The sequence below is a fragment of the Felis catus genome, chromosome D3 (assembly GCF_018350175.1).
Source record: "Felis catus isolate Fca126 chromosome D3, F.catus_Fca126_mat1.0, whole genome shotgun sequence".
NCBI classification, from domain to species: domain Eukaryota; kingdom Metazoa; phylum Chordata; class Mammalia; order Carnivora; family Felidae; genus Felis; species Felis catus.
The window spans coordinates 26,913,476-26,939,261 of NC_058379.1; the positions used below are offsets into that span (position 1 = coordinate 26,913,476).

General features: G+C 52.7%; 1 protein-coding gene across 2 annotated transcripts in view; it reads right to left on the reverse strand.

Annotated features, from left to right (window-relative positions):
* The window catches only part of KIAA1671 (uncharacterized protein KIAA1671 homolog), a 201,556-nt gene that overhangs the window by 131,537 nt on the left and 44,233 nt on the right, over positions 1-25,786 (reverse strand). For both annotated transcript variants that reach the window (XM_045042018.1, XM_003994871.6), the window contains exons 2-5: positions 15,941-16,092; positions 12,579-14,189; positions 10,523-10,610; positions 5,035-7,884 (exon numbers count right to left, since the gene is read on the reverse strand). In XM_045042018.1, coding sequence (XP_044897953.1) covers positions 5,035-7,884; positions 10,523-10,610; positions 12,579-14,134 — 4,494 coding nt within the window. In that variant the 5' untranslated portion in view covers positions 14,135-14,189; positions 15,941-16,092. The remainder of the gene's footprint in view (positions 1-5,034; positions 7,885-10,522; positions 10,611-12,578; positions 14,190-15,940; positions 16,093-25,786) is intronic.

Below are 25,786 nucleotides of genomic sequence, written 5' to 3' on the forward strand. Positions count from 1 at the left end.
ACTGATTTACATTTAAATGGCCACATGTGACTGGTGGCTGCCTTATCGTGTGACACAGCCTGATACAGTGGGCTGGTCCCTCCAGCAGCCGTGGTGCCTAGATCAGGGCCTGGCTCAGGGCTAGTGCATGTATTAAATGTAGTAAATGAGCGGAGGTCTGGAGGCGCTTCTTTCAGATTCCGTCAACCCTCCTTCACATCAGGCCCTGGGCCGCGGTCTTGACCACACATTATTTCACGATAAATCTCCAACAAACCACGAAGCAGGCAGGATTCGCATTCCACAGATGAGGAAATTTAGGCTCAGAGAGGTCTGGCGAGATGCCCAGAGTCACACAGCTAATAAATAACGACGCTAGAGCCTGATCTCGAGTCTGCCCGAGAGGCAGTCCGGGGCCGCCTCCAGGGGGAAATCAAATCATAGACGTACAAATGGTTCACCTCGCTAATAGAGAACTCCAATAACTGGACGAGAAAAGGGCCATGTTCCAAAAGAAAAGTGGGCGGGACTTGAGCAAGCAGGTCACAGGAAGGAAATACAAGGAGCCTCATACATGTGACAACAGGTGGGCGCTCTTCAGGGGCAGGAGATCCAGAAATCTGGTAACGCACCCGGCTGGTCAGGCTGAGGGGACGTGGGGCCCTGCCCCTGCTGGCGAGGCTATCTGTAAAAGGGCATAGCCCCGGACGACACAGGGCACTTTGGCACAATCCCGCAAGATTACAACTGCATTCACCTTCAGACTATCGCCATTCTCAACCCACGGGCAAACCTGCACGTGTGCAAAAGTGACGTCTGCCTGTGGTTTGCAAATAGCCAAAGATCAGAAATATCGCCATCTCTACCATATGGCAATCGAAAAGAATGAGGACACCCTCTATGGGCTGAATCCAAACGCTCCCAAGGACACTCACACAGGGGGGGGAAAAAAAAGGAAGAGTCAAATCTAACAAGGGTGGGCCCCACCACAGAGATTCCAACCAGTCTGGTCCGGGGTGAGGCCCCTGCATCGCTCTCTTTTAGGGTTGCCTGGGTTACTCCCATGTGCACCCAAAGTTCCAACCACCTGGAGAGAATGCGCTCTTTGATGGAGAAAAAACCAGAGGCAAAATTAGGAATATGTGTTCGTGTTTGCTTGTATTTTCAGAAAGAGACGCTGTACGAATTCGGACCAAAAAAGAATCTAAGTGGTCAAGGGATGGGAGGAATGCAGAGGATTTATACTCCATGCCTTCAAGTATTTTTGGAGCCTCTGGAAAAGGTTCTCTCTTTTGAAATGAAAATAAATCATTTAATTAAATGGAACACTGCAATCGGGCCTGGGACAAAGTTATGTATGTGGATGGGGGGCCTGGGTGGCTCAGTCAGTTAAACGTCCGACTTCAGCTCAGGTCAGGATCTCACAGCTGGCGAGTTCGAGCCCTACATCGGGCTCTGTGGTGACAGCTCAGGGCCTGGAGCCTGTTTCCGATTCTGTGTCTCCCTCTCTCTCTGCCCCTCCCCTGCTCTCCCTCTGTCTCTGTCTCTGTCTCTGTCTCTCTCTCTCCCTCTCAAAAAAATTAAACATTGGGGTGCCTGAGTGGCTCAGTCTTTTAAGCGTCCAATTTTGGCTCAGGTCACGATCTCAGGGTTGGTGGGTTCAAGCCCCCCGTCGGGCTCTGTGCTGACAGCTCAGAGCCTGGAGCCTGCTTTGGATTCTGTGTCTCCCTCTCTCTCTGCCCTCCCCCACTCATGCTCTGTCTCTCAAAAATAAATAAACATTTTAAAACTTAAAAAAAAAAATAAGTATGCGGATTAAAAAAAAAAAAAAAAAAAAAAGCTTAGTCTTGAGGCCCCTGGGTGGCTCAGTCTGCTAAGCGTCCAACTCTTGATTTCAGCTCAGGTCATGATCTCACGGTTTGTGGGTTTGAACCCTGCATCAGATCAGGCTTCTTTTTTTTTTTTTTTTTTTTTTGCTTAAAAAAAAAAAAAGTTGTAAGATTTCCTGTAGAATATTACCATGTTTCTGTAAGAGAGTATGCTATACCTGTGTCTGTATCTGACGGGGGCTTCCTTACCCACGGAGTGATGCACACTAAGGGGCTGGATGAGCCTCGGGTGCGGGCAGGGGACAATCTGCACTGCAGGGTGCCTCCACCCACTAGAAGCCAGGAGAAAACTCTTCCCTGGTTGTGACAAAGAAAATGTCTTACACTTGGGGTGCCTGGGTGGTTCAGTCAGTTGAGCATCCTAGACTCTTGACTTTGGCTCGGTTCGTGATCTCATGGTTTACGGGCTCGAGCCCTGCATCAGGCTCTGCAGTGACAGGGCAAAGCCTGCTTGGGATTCTCTCTCCCTCTCTCTTTGCCCTCCTCTTGCTCTCTCTCTCTCTCTCTCTCTCTCTCGGTCTCAAAAATAAATAAATAAACGTTTAGAAAGGGAGGGAGAGAGGGAGGGAGGGAGGAAGGAAGGAAGGAAGGAAGGAAGGAAGGAAGGAAGGAAGGAAGGAAGAAAATGTCCTACACTTTGCCAAACGTGCTGTAAGGGCAAAATTGCCTGTAGCTGAGAACCACTGACAGGTCTGGAAGGCTGTGCCCCAGACCCATCATCTAGGGGAGGTTTTCCTTCTGAACTGTATGTTTCCATCACACGGTTCAGTTTCACACAAGCGTTCACTCCTTTTGCAATAAGGAAAAATACAACAGCTACAAATAAAGATACATACCATGGACAAGCAGCTCTGTGGTGTTTAGGAAAAGCCGCAACATATCAAACATGGTGACCGTGGTTGCATCTTGGCGGGGGGAGGGGCGGGGACAGGAAGGGGGCTCAAGGGGTATGCTTTTTTATTCGCTCTGGTAAGGTCTGAATTTTCAACAACCAACACTTTGTCCTTCTGTATTGCTTCCGTTTATTTTTTCAAGATCAAGAACCAGAGATGGTCGGGCAGGAGGGAAGGGAAACAGGGAGCTGGTCCAAGGCCTCCCAATCCCTCAGTGAGAAAACAGATCCCCTGACAACGAGCACTCATGGGGCCCTGCGCACCCCGGGCGGGCGTCCAAGGCTGGGCCAGGGCCCCCCTCCCCACAACACCCTGCCTCTCCCGCTGCCGCCAGGCCCCCCGAGCAAGGCGCTGGCAAAAGGACCAGGTGTCACCTTTCCTTGCCCCCTCCCCTCTCCTGCTGTTCCCACAATAACAGCCTCGTGAAACGCTCCTCGGGCAGCACATCCGCACAACCCACGGGCCGGTCCTGTGCCCACGCCCACCAGGGGCCCAGCCGGCGTGGTCTCTCCATTTCTACCAACAGGGCTGCTGGGCAGAAACTTCGGTCACCTCCGCGGAGGAGTGTGCTTTACACACAGCTGGTGAACGGCACAGAGGAGTCTGAACGTGGTAACTGGAAAACCCCGGTCGACCCCGTGTGTCGGGGGGATGGTGACACTATCCCACTCTTTTCGTGTCTACAACATCCCTTCCCAGGCGGGACCCTCTGCTTTCTTTTCTACAGATGAGGAAACTGAGGCTCGGGCGCCTCAGTGAAAGGGTTTGCCCTTCGTCACTCAGTCCGGGTGGCAGATGTGGGACTTGGGTGCCAGTTGGCCGACGCCACAGCATATGGGTGGCAGTGCAGGGACCAAGGTTCCGCACTGCTCCCAGAGCTTGCCATGTCTGGTCCCCACCTCCAAACCTTTGCGCGTGCTGTGCTTCTGCCGCAAATGCCCTCACCCCCCGAACCAGCCTATCCAAACTCATAACCACCCCCCAGCGTGGGCTCTGGCCAGCAGCTCCTCCAGGATGCCTTCCTGGGCCTCTTCTCCAGCACCTCGCCTCCGCGCCTGATCATTTCCTGGCCGTGGGTCACCGTGTCCCATCTCCCCGCAGAGATCATAAGCTTCCCGAAGCCAGGCTCCATGCCTCAGATTTCTTCCCCGCCTTCAAGATTCCTCATTTACCACCGAGTAGCCTACGTGAAAGCTTGGGTATCGAGCCAGACCTGGGTTCAAATACCAGCTTTGCCACTTGGTGCTGTGACACATTACTTAACTTCTCTGAGCCTGGGCTTTTTCAAGGGTACAAGACAATTGCACCCGCAGCAGACGTTGTGGGCGCCCAGCCCTGTGCTCAAGGACCTGCCGATGGCAATGGGGTCCTGCAGCGTGGGGAGTTTTCTCTCCACCACTGAGCATGGCACCAGACAGAATGGAAGAGTCTGAATGCTGAGAGTCCCAGAAACAGCCCCCAGTGAGGACAGAAGGGAAATGGAAAATATATACGCCAGGTTCCTTGCTTCTTGGACAGGACAACTCAGGGGTGATCTATGCTACTGCTCCAACGAGAATGAGCCTCAGATGCCCACAGGGGCACTTTTAACACCTGCCTCACTTCTCCACTGGGGAATCCCAGCGGGGAATCACCTCCTCAAACAGCTGCTTGCAAAGGCCTGCCTCTGTGGAAACTCCAACTGTCCCACAAAAGAGGGACTGTCATGAGACTCACCTAAGATCGCTCACTCACTCGGGGCGCCTGGGTGGCTCAGTCGGGGAGGCATCTGACTCTGGATTTCGCCTCAGGCCACGATCCCAAGGTTTGTGAGATCGAGCCCTGTGTAGGGCACTGTGCTGATGACTGGGAGCCCGCTTGGGATTCTCTCTCCCTCTCTTTCTGCCCATCCCCCACTCTGCTCACCCTCTCTCTCTCAAAATAAATAATTAAACATTGAAACAGCCAGTATTCCCTGAATGCTCACAAAATGTCATGCATGATGCTGAATATGCAGGACACGATAATGAACTTGATGACAACACACGGGAACGGACAGAGGGTGCTCAATAAATGATACCGATCGTCACCAACATTCTAGGCCAGACATTTCAAACTGGTGGCCCCGTGGACTAAATGGAGGCATCGCGTGTCAAGAACTGGCCGGAACTGAGCTCTCTATCTGCCACAATCCCCGCCACTCATGTACATACCCACCTGGCCCATGTCGCATGGGATTTTGAGCCCCCCCGGCCTATGTGTTTAATCAACGCCTTACAAAACTGACCACTCACCTTCTGAGTGTCTCGAGTCCCCGACTCTCGCCGACAGAGCCCCATTTTGGTCTCCTTGACCTCAGAACTGTCTCCGGGGAGGCTGGACCTCCCCTGGGGCCACTCTCGTCTCCTCTCTCTGGCTTCCTGCATGGCAGACAGGCCCTCTCGGATTTTGGCAGGCGGACCCTTCTCCGAATAGGCTCTCTTGACATCCAGCTGTGACCTGTCACGGTCATAAGGGTGATCACCCCACTGGAACACACTGGCCTCCTCTTCCGTCCCGATAGATTTCCTCGGGGTCCCTTTCTTCTGGTGAGCGGGGGATGACTTGGGCAACACGCTGGCCCCACTGCCCAGATCCTCCCAGGTTGGGGGCTTTGACTCGGCTGGGTAATTTGAATACTTTGCACCTTGATGTTTACTAGCAAAGGCCCTTCTGTCATCCTCGGGGATTCCTGAGTCTTTTCTCCTGGGACCGGTGGGGCCTGAAGAAACCCCTGGATATTTTTCAGAAGGAGCTGAGACTGGCAGAGCCCACAGTGGAGAGCTGGATTTGGTGTTTGTGGTTGCCCCCGGGGTCTCTGCCCGCGGCTGGCCAGGGCCAGGAGCAGAACTGTGGTTTGCTTCGGTGAAACCTGCTTGTTTCTGGAGACCCTCGGCTTCAGGCCTCTCCTTCCAGCTCCTCCTTCTTGGTTCCACCCTGCCTAGATGGCCTGGCCTCTCCTGAGTCGAGCCGCTGGGCACCGAGGGTGCCCCCTCCAGGGGTTCCTCCACTTCCTGCTTCTTGTACTCTGCCATCAGGGCGTCAATGTCAAGAACACTGGATCTGTAGCCATCTCTGATTTTACCCGGGACCCTTGCACTGACCACCTCAGTGCCCCTTCTGGCGAGGAGATCGTTGGCTTCTGGGTGACTTTTGGAAGCCGGGGGTGTTTTGGGAGCGCCGCTGGGGGACGTCTTGGTCCCACAATCCTTCCAACTGTTCTGAAAACCGGTGCCATCTTCTGGTCTCCGATGACTCCATGAGGCGTCGGCATCCATGATTCTTTCACCAGAAGGATCCAGAATCCTGTCTCCAAGAGGTGACAGACGGTCTGTTGGCTTCAGAGGCTTTGAAAAGCTTGTGTGGTCGTGCTCTCTGCCCTTAGTCCAGTTTTTACTGCCCTTGCTCTCCAGTGGCCCTTCATGGTGAAGAGAAGCCAAGGTAGGTGTTCGAGGATGAGGAGATGGAGGCGGTGCTGTTTTTCTAGAATGTTCTGTCAAGTTTTCGGGCCCTGACTTAACAGTACTTTTTGCTTTTTGAGTATCAGGAATCTGATATGTCACTGCAAAAAATGTCGCCTTGGGTTCCAGAGAGGACCGCTGCTTCACCGCTGGGCGAGTCTGGTCCTGTGAAGCACTTGGGTTCTCCTCCTGGGCCTCCACCCTGTTGTGGGAGAGCTGGGGTTTTCTTAAGGCACTGACGGTGGGGCTCAAACGGTCTGTTCGCCTCTGCTCCACCTTCGAGGTGTTTTCTGGGGCCAGGAAGCTGAACTCCTCAAACTTCACGTCGTGCGGTAATGTCCGCCGTCGCCACCTCTCGAATCTCTGGTCCGCGGGACCCACTTTCCGCATCTTGACTTCAGGCTCTGGTGCCTGGGCTGGCCTGGGTTCACCCTCACCGGAAGCCACAGCGAGGGGCCCTCTCTGCACAAGCGCTTCTGGATGTGGCCGGGCTCGGAAGTCGGAGGGCTCGTCCTTAGCCAGACAGAGAGGATCCAGAGGGCACCCCCGGGGGGGACCCCTTTCTCCCACTGAGCTGCAGCCTCCTGACTTGTTTCTGGCCCCAGCGGGCCCCTCGTGTGGAGCCTCCCAGATGGCCACCTGGATGGCCCTCCCAGAGGGGACTTCGGAGCCGCACAACCTGGCTGAGCGCTCGCTGTTGGCCCCGGGGCTCAGTTCCGAGCCTTTCTCTTCACTGGCCACTATGGTGGCTTTATGCCAGTTCAAGGTCGCCCCCCCTGTCCATTTGGGTGACAGGCAATTGCCCCCAAACGTGTCCTTTGGCTCCCGGAAGTCAGGCCTTGGCTCACTGACCTCATGAGTCCCTTGAGCTTCCCAAATCAAACTGGCCCTGTGGACGGACCCCGCCTGACCTTCCAGCCTGTACTCTGGCTCTGCAGGGGTGACCTCACGGGCCTGCTGCCTCCCCTTTGGTGAGAGCCGAGACCTGCCACTTCGCAGGGTCATGGCTCTTTCCTCCAACGCCACGGAGACGGCCTCACTGTGCGCACACTTGCCCACTGTGTGCATCATGTCATACTTGGGCTCGACCCTCTGGGATGAGGAAGGGTTTTCAGCACGTTGGAGGAAGGGGTTCTTATTGTGTTTTTCGTCCAAAGGGTATTCTTCCGGGAAGGGCACGTGACACTGTCTGGGTTCACCATTTGAAAGGGCAGTCTGTCCCCATTTCTCTGCATCAGGAGTTTCGAACCCTCTGGAGCTCTGTTTCTTGAGGGCTGTCTTTTCAGGCAGGTCCTTCCCCAGCCATGAGCTTCTCTCGCGCCTGGGTCTGAACTCTGAGACACTGGCATCAGCCACATCTCTCGGGGCCGTGGCCGAGGGACGGTGTCCTGACTGGTCAGCCACTGTGTGTCTCTCCACGTGATGCTCAAACACCGTGGCCCACACGGTCTGGAAGCTTCCATCATCTTCTGGAGTGCTGTCAGAAGGGCTCAGAGCCCCCACCGAGCTCTCACCCCGATGGTTGCCAGGGACTTGGTTAGGACTGTCCTTCCACTCTGTCTGCCTCGACTTCTCTCGGAGCGTTCCAGGCTTCCAGGAGCTTCTCAGGACGGATGCTCTATCCACACCATGCCCTTCCTTTTGCTGAAAAAAAAAAAAGAAAAGAAAAGAAAAGAAAAGAAACAATGCAACTGACGTTAAGGGACTTTGAAAGGGAAAGGAAGAGGTGAGGTGATCAACACAGCTGCTTTTAAAATCACAACAGGGGCACCTGGGTGGCTCAGTAGGTTGAGCGTCCGACTTCGGCTCAGGTCATGATCTTATAGTTCATAGGTTCGAGCCCCACGTCGGGCTCTGTGCTGACAGCTTGCAGCCTGGAGCCTGCTTCGGGTTCTGTGTCTCCCTCTCTCTCTCTGCCCCTCCCCCACTGGTGCTCTTTCTGTCTCTGTCTCAAATAAACGCTTAAAAAAAAACCCACAAAAAATACTATTTAAAAAATAAAAATACATAAAATCACAACAGTGAGATGCCATAAAATTTTAAAGACCGAACACACCCAGTCAGGGTGAGGATGTGGGAAAATGGACACTCTTGGAAACTGTTGGCAAGAACATAAAAATGTTCAAATGCGCGTTTCCTTTAATCTGGCCAATTTCCTGCCAAGACTCTTTCTTGGCTCGGGTGCCCAAGTCGGCATCAATGAGAAGACTCAGGGAGCACCACTTGAGGAAACAAAACCAACACAGAAACAACCTAGGTGCCCATCTGTAGGGCACGGGCTAAGTGAGCTTTGACCTAATGCAGACAATGAAATGCCACAGGGCACTTGACTCCACAGAAGGGGGTGGGTCCCGATGTCATCTCTAACAACACACAAAACACTGTTGTGTGGGCAGGAGAAAAGCAGACTGCAGACAGTGTATTTCTAAAACGATTCAATTTTTTAAACAACCGCATGTGTATGTGTGTATACATGTAGATAAACAAGGGAGAAGAGCTATAAGTTCATCAGTGAGTAAGGGCGTCAGAGCAGGAGAAAGGAATGAGGAGAACGTCGTTTTTCCTCTTTACACACCTCAGTTCTGTTCGATTTTATAACAGGCGTGTGTGAATTAGCCATTTCTTAACCTTTTTTTGTTGCGAGAAGTAAGTCTACTTCAGGGCTCCTGGGTGGCTCAGTCGGATGAGCGTCTGACTCTTGATTTCGGCTCAGGTCATGATCTCAGGGTCATGGGATCGAGCCCTTTGTCGGGCTCCACACTAAGCGTGGAGCCTGCTTAAGATTCTCTCTCTCTCTCTCTCTCTCTCTCTCTCTCTCTCTCTCCCTCTGCCCCATCCTCGCTTGCACTTTATGTCTCTCTAAAATACAATGAAATGAAATGAAATGAAATGAAATGAAATGAAATGAAATGAAATGAAATGAAATGAAATAAGAAATAAGTCTACTTAAACAAGTTAAACAACGACTTAACCATCAAAGTAGCCAATCCCATTCCTGGGTAGATCCCCAAAAGAAGGGAAAACAGATGTTCCAATAAAAACTTGTACACCTATATCCACAGCAGCACTATTCACAGAAGGTGGAAATCACTGAAATTTCCACCAGAAGAAGAATGGATAAACAAATTGGGGTCCACTTGTACAACGGGGTATTATGCAGCCATTAAAAAGGGACAGGGTACTGATTCATGCTCCAACACAGAGGAACCTTGAAAACATTATGCTAAATGAAAGAAGCCAGACAAAAGGATATGTGTTTTGTGATTCCATCTGTAGGGAATGTCCAGAATAGGCAAGTGTCTATAGGGACAGAAAGTAGATTCGTGGTTGCCAGAGGCCACAGGTGGGAGATGGGAAGTGACTGACTGGCTAAGGGTTTCCATTTGGAGTGATGAAAATTCTGAGGGCCCCTGGCTGGGGAGCGTGCAACTCGATCTTGGGGTCATGAGTTCAAGCCCCACGCTGGGTGTAGAGATGACTTAAATAAAAATAAAAGTAAAAATAAAAATAAAAAATTCTGGACTAGGGGCTTCTGGGTGGCTCAGCCGGTTAAGCATCCAACTTTGGCTCAGGTCAGGATCTCACAGCTTGTGAGTTTGAGCCCCACATCGGGCTCTGTACTGACAGCTCGGAGCCTGGAGCCCGCTTCAGATTCTGTGTCTCTCTCTCTCTCTGCCCCTCCCCCGCCCGTGCTCTGTCTCTCTGTCTCTCTGTCTCTCTCTCAAAAATAAATAAGCATTTAAAAAAAGATGAAAACTCTGCACGATGCATCAGCCACAAAACAGTTAGACCTAGTAGTTATTTCATAAGCTTTTTCTTATTAAACAGAATAAATAAAAATGGTTTTACGCAATTTAGCTTCCCTCCTTCTGCTATTGTTAGATGACAAGCTGAGGTAGGGAACAGGGACATAATGAGGGAAACTGAGGGAGTTCCAATTAACAGTGTTTAATCTAAATTTTAAATTCTTAAAAAAGCAAGCATTCGTACATAAGAAAGCCAGGCTCCGCTTCCTCTTTGCACAGGAAACGAAATAAAACCTGGCAATTACATTTGTAAACAATATTTAACACTAAGGAGGGCAGAATCACAAACCCAAAAGGGACTTAAAAAGTCCCAGCATTCAAGAAAAAAAAAAAAAACCAACAACAACAAAAACGTTTTCTTCTTCATGAGAGGCTTCTGATTGTTTCCTGGGTCTTGTGGATCCTGAAAGCTCTTTTTCCAGTAAGTAAAGCCACCCACTAGAAAACAAGACGTGCCAAACACAGAGGCTTCTCACCTTTTCTCCGGGTTCCTGAGGAAGCTCGCCACTTAGCTCAGAACACTTCTCATATCGGACTTCGTTGCTTGAAGCTGGGCTTGAAAACCTGGCACCAGAAGATCCAAGTTATTTGCACGGGGCCAGGAGCTGGGACTCCCTCCAGCCCACGCCCCGTAACTAGCTCAGGAACCCAGGGGTGAAATCGGCACGGAGATCAACAAGGCAACACGACCTGGTTTGCTTTGAGAAAAGATGTGTCTGTGGCCGCTCTAGCCGCCAAACCGAGAAGGGCCCGGTGGGGAGAGTTTACCTTAAACACAGCATCACTGGGGTAGCAGGAGCCCCAGGCTTGGAAGAAGAGACCTAGGTGCTGTCCCAGCTCTACTGCCTCTGCACTGCAGGAGCTTGGGTTGTGCTTGTGGCCTCACCTGAGCCTCTGTCTCTTCATCTATGAAACGGGGATAATTAACACCTCCCCATCGTCTTTTGTAGGGCAGATAAGAGGCTACCCAAGGCCCTAATAGCTATGTGAAGGCGTTTAAGGAAGAGTAAAGATGCCCCAGGAGGGATAATTAATGGTTGTTGTTAGCAACCCCAGGCACAACAGCAGCCCCACCACAGACCTGCCACGGGACCTGTGGGGGGGGGGGGGGGGCGCGTGGAATGTGTGGGGGCATGGGCAGGTCTCTGCCTCTCTGGGTAACCTTGGCCAAGTCATTGTCCCTCTCTGGGCCTCAGTTTCTCTACTTGCCAAGGGGAAGAGAACGAAAGGGTGTTCTGGTGTTAGCATTTTCCCGTCTCTGAAGAGCTCCCTGGGGTGGATGCCTAAAGATGAATTCAGGGCTGAGGGCTACAGAGACCAGGGAGGGGAGAGAGACAAGCCACTTAGACTCGCCCCACTCTGCAATCCAGGGTCCACCACCCAGGAGGCATGAGGCCATGGGTCAGTCGTTTCCAAACTCAGAGCCTCAGTTTCCCCATCTGTCAAATGAGAATAATCCAAGGCACCGGGAGGATGCAGGAAAAGGTGTGTGAGGTCCCTTGCATGGGTGCCTCTTGCTCTGGTATCTCAGCTCGGGCCTGGCTGCACGTGAGAATCACTTGGGAACTTTGAAAAACGACCAAGCTATGAGCCCCTCCCCAGATCAACCGAATCAGAATCTCTGGATGGGGGCAGGGGAGTGCCAGGCACCGGTATTTTTTTTTTTTTCCCAGATGATTTTAAATGCTGAGAGCCACTGATCGAACCCAAGCCCAGCCGGCTGTCCTGGTTCCCAGGGCTGGGAGGGCAGTCTGCCCAGAGGTGGCCCTTGGAAGTTCCTTCCCCACAAAAGTATGCCGGTGGCATGCATGTCTTTAACGCGCCTGTTGTAGCCGGGGAGCCACTTGTGGGAAAACAAAAGAGCAAGAGATATCAGAGGCCTGGCTGAGCTTAGAAAATCATCATTAACTAACAGGATTAATAATATAATTTGGAGCTACAATGTAGTGATGGCCTCCCATGGGCAGAGCGATTCACAGCATAATCCTTCAAGGAAGGTTTCGGTTTTAGAGACAAAGCGAGGCTCAAGAGGAAAGGGGACTTGCTCAAGCTATCTTGACCCATCTGATTTTATTCGGGGGCCGCTCATGGAGGCTTAGGCTATACATTAAACATCCTCAGGCTTCTGGAAAGGCAAGCTTAGCGACGGACCCAGGCTGCACTGGAATTACACAGGGCTCCAGACTTCCTCGCGGCACTTCCCCTCTCCTATCTGCATCTGTGAAATGGGCACGGTGTCTCTCCACTGCGACGTGTAAAGCGGGGAAAGGACAAAGAAATGGAGCTGCTGGCACACAGTGAACCCGGAGGGGAGCCGTGTTCCCTCTCTGCCCCTCAGCTCCTTATCTGAGAAACGGAAGCCAACGCCACCTCCTCTGGGGGGCTGTGGGTAAACCAAGAAAGAAGGGCGGGGGAGCTGCAAGGTGCCGAGCGTGGAGCCTGGTGCCTGCTTCTCTTTCCTGAGGGGCCTCTCTGGTAGGCTGTCGGAGGCAGCCGGGGGCTGAGCGAAGCCCGTGGAACATTCCCACTTACGGTTTGGTCAGATCCGCCGACAACGGCCGTGCCTGGAAGGGCTTTCTCCTGATCTCTGGCTTTGCCTCTGAGCTCTCAGCGGCCCAGCCTTTGATCCGCTCCTGGACGCTCACAACCGCTTTCCCACGCTCTGGGGCAGCCAACGGGGGCTCAGGGGTGGCCGGTGGGGGTTCCGATTCTGCGGCCAAAGCCAAAGTGCTCTCCTCCCCAAACAGGCTGATGCCCTTCTTGATGCTGCCCCTGAGGGTCCATCCACCCTCCAGCCGGCTTTCCCCGTCGGCGGCTCTGCTCTTGACCTCAGCAAATTCTTGGTCTTTTCCCGGCCTGGGCAAGAGGGGCGGGGGCACCTTCTCCGGCTCCCTGAGCAGCTTCACTTTCTCCTCCCCGGGGTGCTGGTCAACCGTGGGGGTGCCCCTGGCTGAGCCCCCAGCACTTCTGAGGCTGCCCGTCTCCACCTGCTTAAAAAGCACCCTCTCCTTCTGTTCTCGGGCCTTCTTGGCTCCCTCTGGGAAGTCTGAGTCTGGGTCACAAAGGCGAAGGTTTGCTTTGACCAAACACTCCCCATCCACTTTGGGCTCCGGGTCGGACCTCTCGGGCCCCCGACACTGGGCAGTGGAACCCGCAGTGGCCTCATCGGCCGCCTTCTTCAGCAAGGCCTCTCTGCTCTCAAACCGGGCCGTGAGGTCCACGGACAGGGGCCTGGGCCTCCTCACCCATGTCTTCTCAGGCGGGGTGGGGGGTGCTTTCCCCACCGCGGCCGCCCCCCCTGGGCCTGGCTTCTGAGGCTGAATGCATTCGATGAAAATGGCCGACACAGGCCTTCTCCTCTGGAGAGGCCTGGGCTCCAGAGCGAGGTCACCCGTGTCCTCCACACCGCTGGCCTTTGAGACAGGCTCGTTTGGGCCTTTCTCTTCTTGGGGGGCAGCTGGCCTGGTGTCCTGCGACAAGGAGGCCGGTCGGGGAAGGGTCGCTGGCTTTCGGGTGGGCAGGGCGGGCTTGGCGGCCACCTCGGGCCGGGAGCCCAACGCGGGCTCCTGAGACACGCCCGTGGTGGCCTCCCGAGCCCCCTCATTGGCCCCCTTCCCCAGAATGGGGCCGGCTTTGGTGGTTTCAAAGAGAATCATGGTGCTGGGTCGGGGCCGCGGGAAGGCAGCCTTGCTGAACGAAGACGAGCTTCTCCTCAGGCCTTCCCCGTTCCCCGCCTCCTGCCCCACCAAGCCAGGCATCCTCTCGCCCAGGTCCTTTGCCACCACGTCCTGGGCGCGCCCACAGGGAGACGGGCTGGTTGGGCCGGACCCCAAGGATGGGACGGGGGGGTTCACGTCCAGGACCTTCTCCCTGCAGAAGGGTTTGGGGGCAAGTCTGGGCAGCGGAAGTAAGCGGGCCGGGCTCCTGAGGGGGCTTTTTCCTTCCAAGAGCAGCGGGGAGGGTGGCCCGGGGGTGTCACCGGCCTGGCGGAAGTAGGTCCGCTTCAGGGTCTCCTCCTGGGCGATCTCGCCGAGGCCTGGCACTCCTGTCAGGGAAGCTATGGAGCCGACCTCAACCCGCGTCGCCATGGCTACGGTTGTGGGCCCATGGGGATTAAGAACATCCGAACTAGAGAAGCAAGCACTGAAAGTAAAAAAGAAAAGGAGGGGGGGAAAAAGTAAATTTAAATCTCGGTCCGTGTCGGGGCGCCTGGGTGGCTCAAGGTGGTTGGGCGTCCAACTTCGGCTCGGGACATGAGCTCACTGTTCGTGGGTTTGAGCCCCGTGTCGGGCTCTGTGCTGACAGCTCGGAGCCTGGAGCCTGCTTTGGATTATAAGTAAACATTAAACAAACAAAATAAATCTCAGGCAGTGTCTGTGTTGAAGCAGAGGGAGCCGGGGGAACGGGCCCAGGAGCCCAGCGCCCCGGGTACTGGACAACCACTCTCCACCGACCTCACCGGGCAAGTCCAGGCCAGCCTTTCCACCTCTCTGAACTCTTGGCAAGGTCGGTGGACTAAAGGGCCATTTCTAAAGTTTGTTCCAGGCCCAAGAAGGGTGGGGAAAGGGTGGCAACATTCCCTAGGAGGTTCCCCCCCTCGGTTAATCTCAAGGTCAGCTCTTAGGTAAAAAGTCATTATCTCTGCTACACAGATAAGGAAACCAGCTCAGAGATCACTTGGAGAGTAAGGGGCAAAGTCAGGACTCGAACTCAGGTCAGACCCCAAACGCACACCGCACACTCCCAGCCAGAGCCCCGCTGAGAGCATCCTCACATCCCCTCACTCCTGTTACCCCCAAGCCCTTCTCCCACCTCCCAGCTGACCCCCCTCTCAACTCTGTGCTGAGCACCAAGCTCAGAGAGGGTAGGGGACCAGCCCCAGCTCACACAGCTACCAAAAGCTGGAGTCCCTGAGGTCACGTAAGTTCGTTCATGGCCCCTGAGGTCCCAGGCTCAGCCCCCCAACCCCTCTAGACTGTCCCTTACCTCCACCTCCCTCCCCCCCACAGCCTTCCAGATGCCTTAAAACAAAAAGTCACTTCATTCTTCACGCAACCTGCTGTCGTTCCTGGTTTGCCTTTGCGGTTCTCTCAAGGCAGGAGCCCTCCTCTCTCGTTGATCCTGGCACAACCCTGAGAAGCAGGGACTATAACCATCTCCATTATGGGGATGAAAAGCAAGGGCCCAGAGAGGTCTCCTGACCTGCCTTCATCACACAGCTGAAACCTGACCTCAAGTCCTCACCCCATTCACCTCGGCCTCCTTGAACATTGTATCTCACTCCTTTCTGGTTTCTGAAGTGACTGTTCTTCATCCCCGCCCCTGCCCTCCCCCACCACTTTCACGTCCGAGTTCTGTCTCCCTGCAAAACTGCCCCCAGCTTGCCCCCATCTAGATGGAATAAAAGCAGAAGGTATTTCAGTTCAACGCAAGCCTCCTGCTTCCCTTCCTGGGGCCCCACTCTGCTGCCCCCGGCTCTGACTCACTCAGCAGCCTGCAGGAAAGAAAGGCAGACAGATTTTGATATTTTCTCTTCCTTACACGCTCGATGGTGCTAACAGATTTCTTCTCCCCAAACCGGAGAACGCTGTCTAGACAGGGTTAGAGGCAGCAGAAGAGGGACAGATAGGGAGAACCAGAGAATCGGAGAATGGCAGAGTTCCGTCTGCCAAGGCCCCGGGGGCAGAGTTCTAAGCATGTCGGGTCCTGACCAAAATCAGGACTGGCCTCCCTTAGGGCCAGTCCACGTGACCTCTTGGAAACCCTGCCCTGGGACACACACGTGAGCCGGACATGAGACAAGGGGCAGTAACAGAACACAAAGGACGGAGAGAAAATTCCCCGGCAGAACCCACAGGCGCCCTCCACCTCCCGGACACCCCGGCCCCACTTACCCGAGCTGGCAGGCGCCGGCTGGGGATGTGTGACTGCCTGAGAAAGTCAACGGCGTCACGTCTCATCGCAAACGGGGCTGGCCGCACACTCCCATGGCAGAGGCGGACGGGGGCAGGGAGGCTCGTTCCCGCAGGGCTGGGTTTCAGCAGGTCTGGGGAGACACAGGACCACAGCCTCGGTTCCGGAGTTCCGGCAATATGTGCACAGACGGCACAGAGCTCCCTGGCATCTCCAGCTTGTCAAACACACGCTCCTTTCGGCTTCTCGATACCGTAGCATAAAGAGGGCTGAGTCCACAGCGGGAGCTCAATAAAAATCTGCCCCCCTGCCCTGTTCCTCTGCTAACGTGTTTACTGACCACCTACCATGTGCACAAGGAGCAACAAGAAAAATCCCCTGCATTCAGGGAACTCACAGTCTTGTGTAAGAAACACACACACACACACACACACACACACACACACACACAGAAGCACTTACAACTCTGAGTAATAAACACCATGGTGTATACAGGGGGATGTGGGAGCACAGGAAGAGTACTAACTGCTTGGAAATGGGAATGGTGATCCCGGAAGAGTCCCCAGGCTGGGAGATGACACCGAGAACCCAAGGTGCTGGCTAATTTGGGAGCTGTTTCTCCTGCCTCAGAAGTATTTGAACACTGCATCTGTTGGAGATCCTGAAATGCACCCCGGGACGTTTGCACCTGCCATGCCTGCTTCCTGGGATACCCTTCTCACTCACATACAGACACAGGACCACCCCTCAGAACACAGCTCAGACCTCCCTGCCCCACCTCCCCAGCCTGGCACAGTCCTCTTACACATCCATGGAGCGCCAGAGGTGCTCGGCAGGACTCGTCAGAGTAACACGGGCATATTGAATACTGCATGAGCCTTCACGTCGTATCAGTCTTTCCCGTTCAATGGCAAGCCCCCAGAGGCACCCTGAATCCCCAGTAGCTAGCACAGCAGCTTGGCATATAGTAGCACTGAATACATAACTGCTGAGTATGTACAAAAATAATGGCTGAATGAATAAGTCGGTGAATGAGGAATATTCTTCTGCTCCCCACTCCTCTAAGATTCTGAGTAAGTACAGGTACCACGAGTTTCATGGCACTAAGCAATCTAGGACATGGGAGGAGTTACTCCGGCTCCGGCAAGCGCTGGCAAGACCTACCATAGGTCTGACCCTACCACACGTCAGTTGCGGCCGGGTGACGGAACCGAAGAGGCGTGAGGAGCCCAGCTGGAAGCTCAGGCTGCCTGCCTCCCCAAGAGCCCCTCGAGTGTCACTGGACCACAGGGAGGAGCTCGACTGCCTAGGACAGGCGCCTGTCAGACACCTGCTGTGACCACATCCACCCCACGGGGTCACGGGTCGTGTCACCGGCTCATCTGCCCAAGCGTGGGATGAACGCTTCTCTGCACAGCTTTTCCTGGGAAGGAAGTCACCAACAGCCACCGCTGCTAAATTAGGATCAACAGCGCACGTACGTGTGTGGCCCTACTCTGGGATCCTGGAACCCACCTCGCGGGCCACACCGCAGGGAAGACAAGGGAAGAAAGACTCTTGGTCTGTAACCCTCTTAACCGGAACAGTGTCTCTGTTATCTGCAATCTCCCCATCTTGGGCTTCCTCTCGAGTTTCCATTTAAAATGCCTGGCAAATACCTGGTATGTAAATATGGCTGCACCACCGATTCGACGAATTAATTACTACCTCAGTGAGCAAAGGCGGGGTGGGGGGGGAGACGTTTTTTAAGCACCGCCAAGGACAGCTTAATAACTAACATTTTGAAGTCTCTCCCAAACCTAGAAACACGTGACTCTCAGGGTTTCACTTAACCTGTTGTACAAAATGCCAGGAAACCGACTGAAACGTACGCTTTGAAACCTCGCTTTAAATGCATCACATATGTCATGCTTAATTTAAGACACTGTGGTCTCTTCCAACATACTTCAGAAGCTCCCTCACATAGAGGCCAGCTGCTGTGTGTTGTGTGGCCCCACTCGTTCTTTTGAAATTTATTAGCATTATGGCCAAAGCCAAGTGAACAAGGGCTCCCTGAAGCCAGAAGGGGCACAGAGTGCGAGCCACCTCTGGGCGCATCTCTATGAATCCAGGCTGATCTGGGAGGTCAGGAGGCCACCGCGGATCAGGGGCCAGAGCATGTCCGTCTGACCTCAAGCATTGGTGGGGGGCAGGGGGGGCGGGTAGCAACGGGCAAGTCCGTGCCGTTGAACCTGCCCAGTGTATGGGCTTGATCTCCCTGAGTGGATCTGCAAAGGTTGAAATGCCCACTTCCTGCAAATTTATGCAAAGGAGCCCATTCTCCCGGGAACTGAGTCACCAGGACCATTAGTTGCTGAAATGAGACGGGAGTCACTCGGAGCATCTGTGCACCCATCCTCCTGACCTTCCTTCTGCAAACCAGGCACTGGGCTCGGTGCCGGGGGCACAGCCACGGCGCTCACAGCCCCCTCCCGAGAGAACCACACAGGGAGAAGGCAAGAGAAACACCTCCATTCAAAACCAAAGAGTTTGGCAGCTTTTCTCTCAGCTTCAGAGGCGTGGATTCATTCTAACAGCTGCTGCAGAGCTTTCGTAATTGCACCCTTGAATCCGATCTGGGAGCTCACCCGTCATTCACTCAGCCGTCTCTGGGTGCCGTTTCCCGGGAATGCCACCGTCTGGTGAGGGGTGTGAGCCAGTCCGCACACCTTCCAGTGGCTTCCGGGATGTGACCTGGCCTCCCAAATCTGCAAACCTGCCCTGCGTGGTGCCCTGCGCCAGGCACCAAGGGCATGCCCGCGTCCGCCCAGAACGTCCAGTGTCACCAGAGCGTATGTATCTTCCCTTCTCTGTCCCCATGGCAACGGCCCCAGTTCATCCGTTCATTCATTCATCCATTCCTTTCGTCCAATACACCACTACTGAGCACCTACCGGGTACCGAGCTCTGGGCCAGGTGCAAGGGACACAGCGGTGAGTAAGACGTGGAGAAAGCCCTGTCCCCACAGCCCTGGCGATCAGGAAGATGGGAAATAAGCAAGGTGCATAGAAAGTTAGACAAGTGACAATAAAGAGGTTAATGGCCAGGGAAAATTCAAAAAGAAGGGACATTTGAAATCCGCCTCCTGGCCGACACGCCCGTGGCTGCCGGAGCCTCCTCCCATCTAGTCCAGCAGCCGTGGCACGAGGCTATGACAGGCGAGTGCCATCACACCAGCCCGCCTTGCTCAGAGCACACGCGTGTCAAACTCCCTCCCCGCGACCCGGCAGGAGCCGGATCCCCTTCACCTCCTCCCCATCCCTCCGTCTGTCTCTCACACGCACTCACATCCTTACTTCAGCACGATGAGCCCCTGGACAGGTCACAAGACGCGCTATGCTCTTCCTCGCCTCCACACCTCTACGCTGCCATTTCCTACTGCCTGGCCATTCCCTGTTCATCCCTCAGTCCTGAGCTCCAAAATGCCACCTCTTCCAGGAAGCCTTCCCTGATGCCCTAGGGCGGTTCAGGGGCTCAAAGTCTATCAAAGTCTCAGTGTTTCCACCTTGCCTGGCACTTGATCACACACGTGGTGACTGCCTCTGTTTCTTCCCCTCAACTGCTGGACCTGAGTCCTGGGTCCGGTTCACAGCTATATCCTCAGGCCTGACGCCAGAGGGGATATCAAGCCAGTGGGCAGAAAAAGCATTTGAAGGGAGACCATCCCTGAGAGAAGAAAGTAACAGCATCCAGTGTGAAAACTGATATGTTTATCTGCTCCCAGGACCAAGGAAACGGATAGAAGCAATTTGGCAATATTCACTCTCAACTAATATTTTTTGAGACTCCATCAAGAGTCAGGCACCACGCTACGCGACTCTGTGCGCCTTCTACCTTCTCCCATTTAATACTCTCAGCAACCCTCTGTTTCTCGAATTATTACCGCCATTCTAGAGAGGAGGAAAACACAGTCCTGACAATGAGGCAGATCATATGCTAGGGAAGGGCAGAGCTAGGGTTGAAATCTTCTGAATACAAATCAAGTGCTTTTCCCCAATATAATCACCCCCCCAAAGCATGCATTTATTTTTTTAACGTTTATTTATTTTTGAGAGAGACGGAGAGTATGTGCACGCATGTGCGCGAGCAAGTAGGGGAGGGGCAGAGAGAGAGAGAGACACAGAATCTGAAGCAGGCTCCAGGCTCTGAGCCGTCAGCACAGAGCCCCACGCAGGGCTCGAACCCACAAACCGTAAGATCATGACCTGAGCCGAAGTCGGCCACCCAGGTGCCCTGCACTTTTTTTTTTATTCTGTAACCTTGCTTCTAAAAACGTATCCTATGGAAGGAACCTAAGGGAAGAGAAAGCCATCACCCTAACCCTAACCCTAACCCTAACCCTAACCCTAACCCTAACCCTGGGACTCCTATGCCATTTGAAAGATCAAAAAAGTTGCAACGTCAGCAGGCAAACCAGACCTCCAGTGTCCAGCCGGCCCAGGTCATCACGAGCAGCACAAGAATCCTGTCTCACCACAGAAGCGGATCCTGCTAAGACCCCCACCTTACAGATGAGGAAGATAAAGCCAGAGCAGGAAGCATCCTGCCTGGGGGAGGGGGGGGCGGGGCAGCTGGAGTCTCGCTGACCCCACCCACCTCATTGTCAGATTTCTTCCAGAGTCACATGCGCTTAGGTAGAATAACTGCTTTGATGATGCTCAGAAGTAAAGGACAGTTCACAACCATTTGGATGGCTATGATAAAAAAAAAAAAATGCAAAAAACAGAACACAAGCAGTGTTGGCGAAGATGTGGTAAAATTGGAACCCTTGTGCACCACCGTGGGAATATAAAATGGCACAGAGGCTGTGGAAAACAGCAGGGCAGATCCTCAAAAACTGAACACAGAACCTAGCAATCCCACCCCTGAAAGACACGCCAATGTTCAGAGGAACATTATTCACAATAGCCAAAAGGTAGAAGAAACCCAAATGTCTAGAAATAAACAAAATATGGTATCTCTACACAATGGAGTATCATTCGGCCTTAAAAAGGAAGGAAATTCTGGGGCACCTGAGTGGCCCAGTCGGTTGGGCGTCTGACCTCAGTTCAGGTCACGATCTCACGGTTTGTGGGTTTGGGCCTCGCATTGCGCTCTATGCTGACTGCACGGAGCCTGGAGCCTGTTTCAAATTCTGTGTTTCCTCTCTCTCTCTCTGCCCCTCCCCTCCTCATACTCTGTCTCTCTCTCTCCCTCTCTCTCAAAAATAAATGTTTAAAAAATTTTGTTTTTAGTAAAAAAAAAATTCTTTTAAAAAGGAAGGAAATTCTGATAATGCGTGACAACACGGATGCGCCTTGAGGACGTTACAAAAAGTGCAATAAGCCAGTCACAAAAACACAAATACCGTATGATCTCCCATCTAGGAGGCACCTAGAGTAGTCAAATTCGTTGAGACAAAAGGTAGAATTGTGGGTGCCTGGGGTTGGGGGGACGGGGAGGAATGGAGAGCTAGTATCTAATGGGCACAGAGTTTCAGCTGGGGAGATCTCGATTTGGGCTCAGGTCAGGATCTCATGGTTCGGGAGTTCGAGCCCTGTGTCAGGCTCCTCGTTGACAATGCACAGCCTGCTTGGGATTCTCTCTCTCTCTCTCTCTCTCTCTCTCTCTCTCTCTCTCTCTCTGCCCCTCCCCCACTCACGCACACTCTCTCTCTTAAAATAAAGATCTTTAGAAACAAAAACAAGAAACTAAAAACAAATGTAAAGTAAAACCTAATGCTTCAGCTCTAATTACCATAGGACTCAGCTCATGGGGACCTGTGTCCTTCAGGCAAATCTCCATTAAAGGCCCTCCTGGCCCACACTGGGCCATGCCCCCTCACACTGGCAACGTAGCAGGAAGCAAAGGAGACCCCACTCCTGATCACAATGGGTGATGCAGTCTAGCGGAGGAGGGAGGAATGATACACCATAAAATTTGCAAGGTGCCCTGATGGGGGCAGAAAGTGAGGATATAGAAGCCCAAGGGAGGAGTAAGTCAGGGATGCCATCCTGGAAGAGGTGACATCTCAACTGAGCCTGGTAGGAGTCTGCCGAGCAGAGGAAGAAGTCAGTGCCAGCCGAGGAAACGGCATGTGCGCAGATCCAAAGGTCCAGGAGAAATGGTCACAGCATGAGCCTATTTATTGGTCCTCCTTGGGACAATGTGGGGCTATCTTGCTGGAAAGTCTGGGAGGCACAACTTCCTAAAACTCCTGCATCTTCTTGAGTCAGAATCCCACTGGAGAGTCCACTGGTCTGGGAGTCCGAACTGGGGGGTTTTCATCAAGGTAACCACACATTCTGGAACAGATCCCTTAAAAGTGCCCGGGTTTTGGGGCGCCTGGGTGGCCCAGTGGGTTGAGCATCTGACTCTTGATTTCAGCTCAGGTCATGATCCCAGGGTCTCAGGATCAAACCCCGCGTTGGCCTCCATGCTGAGTGTGGAGCTGGCTTAAGATTCTCTCTCTCCCCCCTCTGCCCCTCTCCTCCACTTGCGAGGGTTCTCTCTCTCTCTCTCTCTCTCTAACAAAAAAGCGCCCAGGTTTGGAGGATAAATTATTCCATCATCCTACTTTTTTGTTGTTAATTGTGCTAGAAATCACATAATCTAAAATTCATCATCTTGCCCATTTCAAAGCATACAGTGCAGAGGCATCTGGTAAACTCACCACATGGTGCAGCCATCACCTCTGTCTAGTTGCAGAACGTTTTCATCACCCCTAAAGGAGTCCCCGAACCCCTCAGGCAGTCATTCCCCACTGCCCCTCCCCCCCAGCCTCTGGCAACTACCGCTTTTGCTTTCTGCCTCCATGGATTTGCCCTTTACGGGTATTTCATAAAAATGGAAATCACAAAAAAAAGAAAAAAAAATGGAAATCACAACAGTATGCCCCTCGCCCTAAAGTTGATCTCACTTCCTCTGCTAACTTGAAATGAGAGCTTGAGCAAGTCCCTGCCTCCCTCCGAGCCTCAGTTTCCCCACCGGTGAAACAAGAGGTTGAACAAGGGGTCTCTAAATCCCCTGGGATTTTACAGATTCTGCCATTCCGACTCTTCAGGGCTGCACTGTCCACTTCTCTCCGCGCTTGGTCCTTCATCCACCACGGAGCCCAGCTTTCTGGAACCTGAGATGCATATTCTAAACCTCCTGGGCCCCCATGGTTCCTTACTAACAGGTGGTGCTCAGTAAAGGCCTGTTAAAGGGCTAAATAAAATTGTTACTCCCCTACTGAGGAAAGTAGTGACAGTAAAGCTTCCTAGTGAGTGTGCACTATCTCTTTAAGAACTGCCTTAATTAGCATAGGCTCCACTTCTGTCAATTTCAAGTTCCAAGGGCTTCCAGTTCAGCACACCTGACATTCTGGACTCCCGGATCCCAGGAACATTTCGAGGAGGCTTTTCCCAAACTTGCCCTGCAGCACCAGATGTGGGTAGGACACATTCACCCCCGAAGCATAACCCAAACTTCCTCAGCCCAACAACACCCCTCGTCCAGGTGCAAATGCGGATCTGGAGAAAGAATAGTACAGCTTATCTTTACGCCTCTATTTAAACATCCGCCTTTTCAATCCTCATTAGCCTGTTCCTTCCTACTATTTGTGCTATTTCTGGACTGGCTGCAGCACTCACTGAAGCTATTAATCAAGCTTGCTTCTTCTGTTTGTTTTTCTCTACATCAGGGATGGGCAGGCTACAGTCTGCAGGCCACATCCGGCCCACGATGTTTTTGTAAATAAAGTTTTATTGTAACACAGCCATGATCCTTTATTTCTGTGTTATGTACAGCTTCTCCCAAGGTAGGAAGACAGAGCTGGGTGGTTGCCACAGAGGCCATCTGGCCCAGAAAGCCTAAAATATTTACTATGCGGCCCTTTACAGAGAGAGGTTATGGACCCCTGCCCTAGATTGTGGAGCACTCAGTCCCCTGAGACTGGACCTTCCCCAAGAATGTGACATTCCCTTCTTTAAAAAAGTCAAAACTCACACTATTCTGGCTGAGACCCGCCTTTCCATTACATCTCCTCAGGTGCTCCACATAATGACAGAAAACTTCACAAATACAGATGAGCAAAAATATTTTTAATAATCCTAAATCCTACCACCCACCAGCCCCTGTTAGCACTCTGATGTACATCAACCTGGGCGGCATTTCCACTGTAAATGGGAACTTTCTGTCAAAACTAAAATGGAATCAGACGTGCAATTTCGGAACTTGCCTCTTTTTTTTTTTTTTTTTAATTTCGAAACATGTCATAAGCATCTTTCACATTGATAACTGTACAGCCTACACAGTTCTTGCCAGTGCTTCTGGAGCATTCCATTATATGGGTATCTCATCATTAGATAATCCATTCCCCAGCAGAGGATCTTTAGGCTGTTGCCAAACGTTGACCGTTAAAACCAACACTGCAATGAACACCCACATGCAACTATTTTCCCAAGATAAATTTTGCCTAGAAGTGGGCTGACAGGTTCAAAGGATGTACACCTTTTTTAGAGCTTTTGATATATGCAGAATGGACTTTCACACCTAAGGGAAACACATCCCATGCTGACTTAATTCAAAGCTTAGGAGGTCAGGGTTCTCAACCTCTCCCCTGGGGCAAACCCAATAAAGACGTCTAATGAGCAGTAAACCAGGGCCCCTGGCTGACCACGCCCTCACTCGCAGCTTTACCGGCTCTCGTTTATGGCCAGATTATCACAGACTTGACTATAAGGTTTGCAAGGGCCATTAGAACAGCTCACATAGGGAGGGGAATCCGGGCCCAGCCCAGAGGCCGTGTCTAGCCTGGCAGTGGAAGAGGGAGCAGGAAGGAAGACCCAGCCCCGGAACGGATGTTCACAGCAGAGGAAACTCAACCCCAAAGCTCAATTCAACACAATACACAGCACAATGCCGGCTGGACTCACAAAGACGTGCACACAACACACTGTCTCTCTTTAGGGAGGCTGAGAAGTGCATATTGCATTTCAGAAAAAGAAAAAAAAATTTTTTTTCCCTCCAAGTACAAATAGATTTCTGGAGGAATTAGCTTACTTTGGCCCAAGAGCTGCCTTATGTGCAAAGCTCAAACCCTAGGAAGGTGTGATCCTGTCTCTCTGCAGCTCTAAAATAAATGGCTCTCACCATCCATTGCCTTGGGCAAGGTATTCAAAGGCCCGCCAAAAATAACTCAGTTGGGGGTGGGAGGGCCTGGGTTAAGCACTGGACTCTTGGTTTTGGCTCAGGTCATGATCTCACAGTTCGAGGGTTCGAGCCCCCCATCAGGCTCTGTGCTGACAGTGTGGAGCCTGCCTGGGATTCTGTCTCTCTCTCTCTGCCCCTCCCCTGCTCTCTCTCTCTCCCTCTCAAAAGTAAATAAATAAATAAATATTAAAAAAAAATAACTAAGGGGCGCCTGGGTGGCGCAGTCGGTTAAGCGTCCGACTTCAGCCAGGTCATGATCTCGCGGTCCGGGAGTTCGAGCCCCGCGTCAGGCTCTGGGCTGATGGCTCGGAGCCTGGAGCCTGTTTCTGATTCTGTGTCTCCCTCTCTCTCTGCCCTTCCCCCGTTCATGCTCTGTCTCTCTCTGTCCCAAAAATAAATAAACGTTGAAAAAAAAATTAAAAAAAAATAACTAAGTTGGGTCTATACCACAGGCCCTGCTGATGCTCCCAGATTCCCAAATGGGTCCCATGACTTGAGTGTCTTTTCCCCTTATTCCTTCTCCATAGACAGCTTTTTACAAAGAGCACAATTGCCATTTGCCCAAATCCCAGCCATCTTTTTAGAGCAGTTTAAGGGACACCTCTTCCATGAAG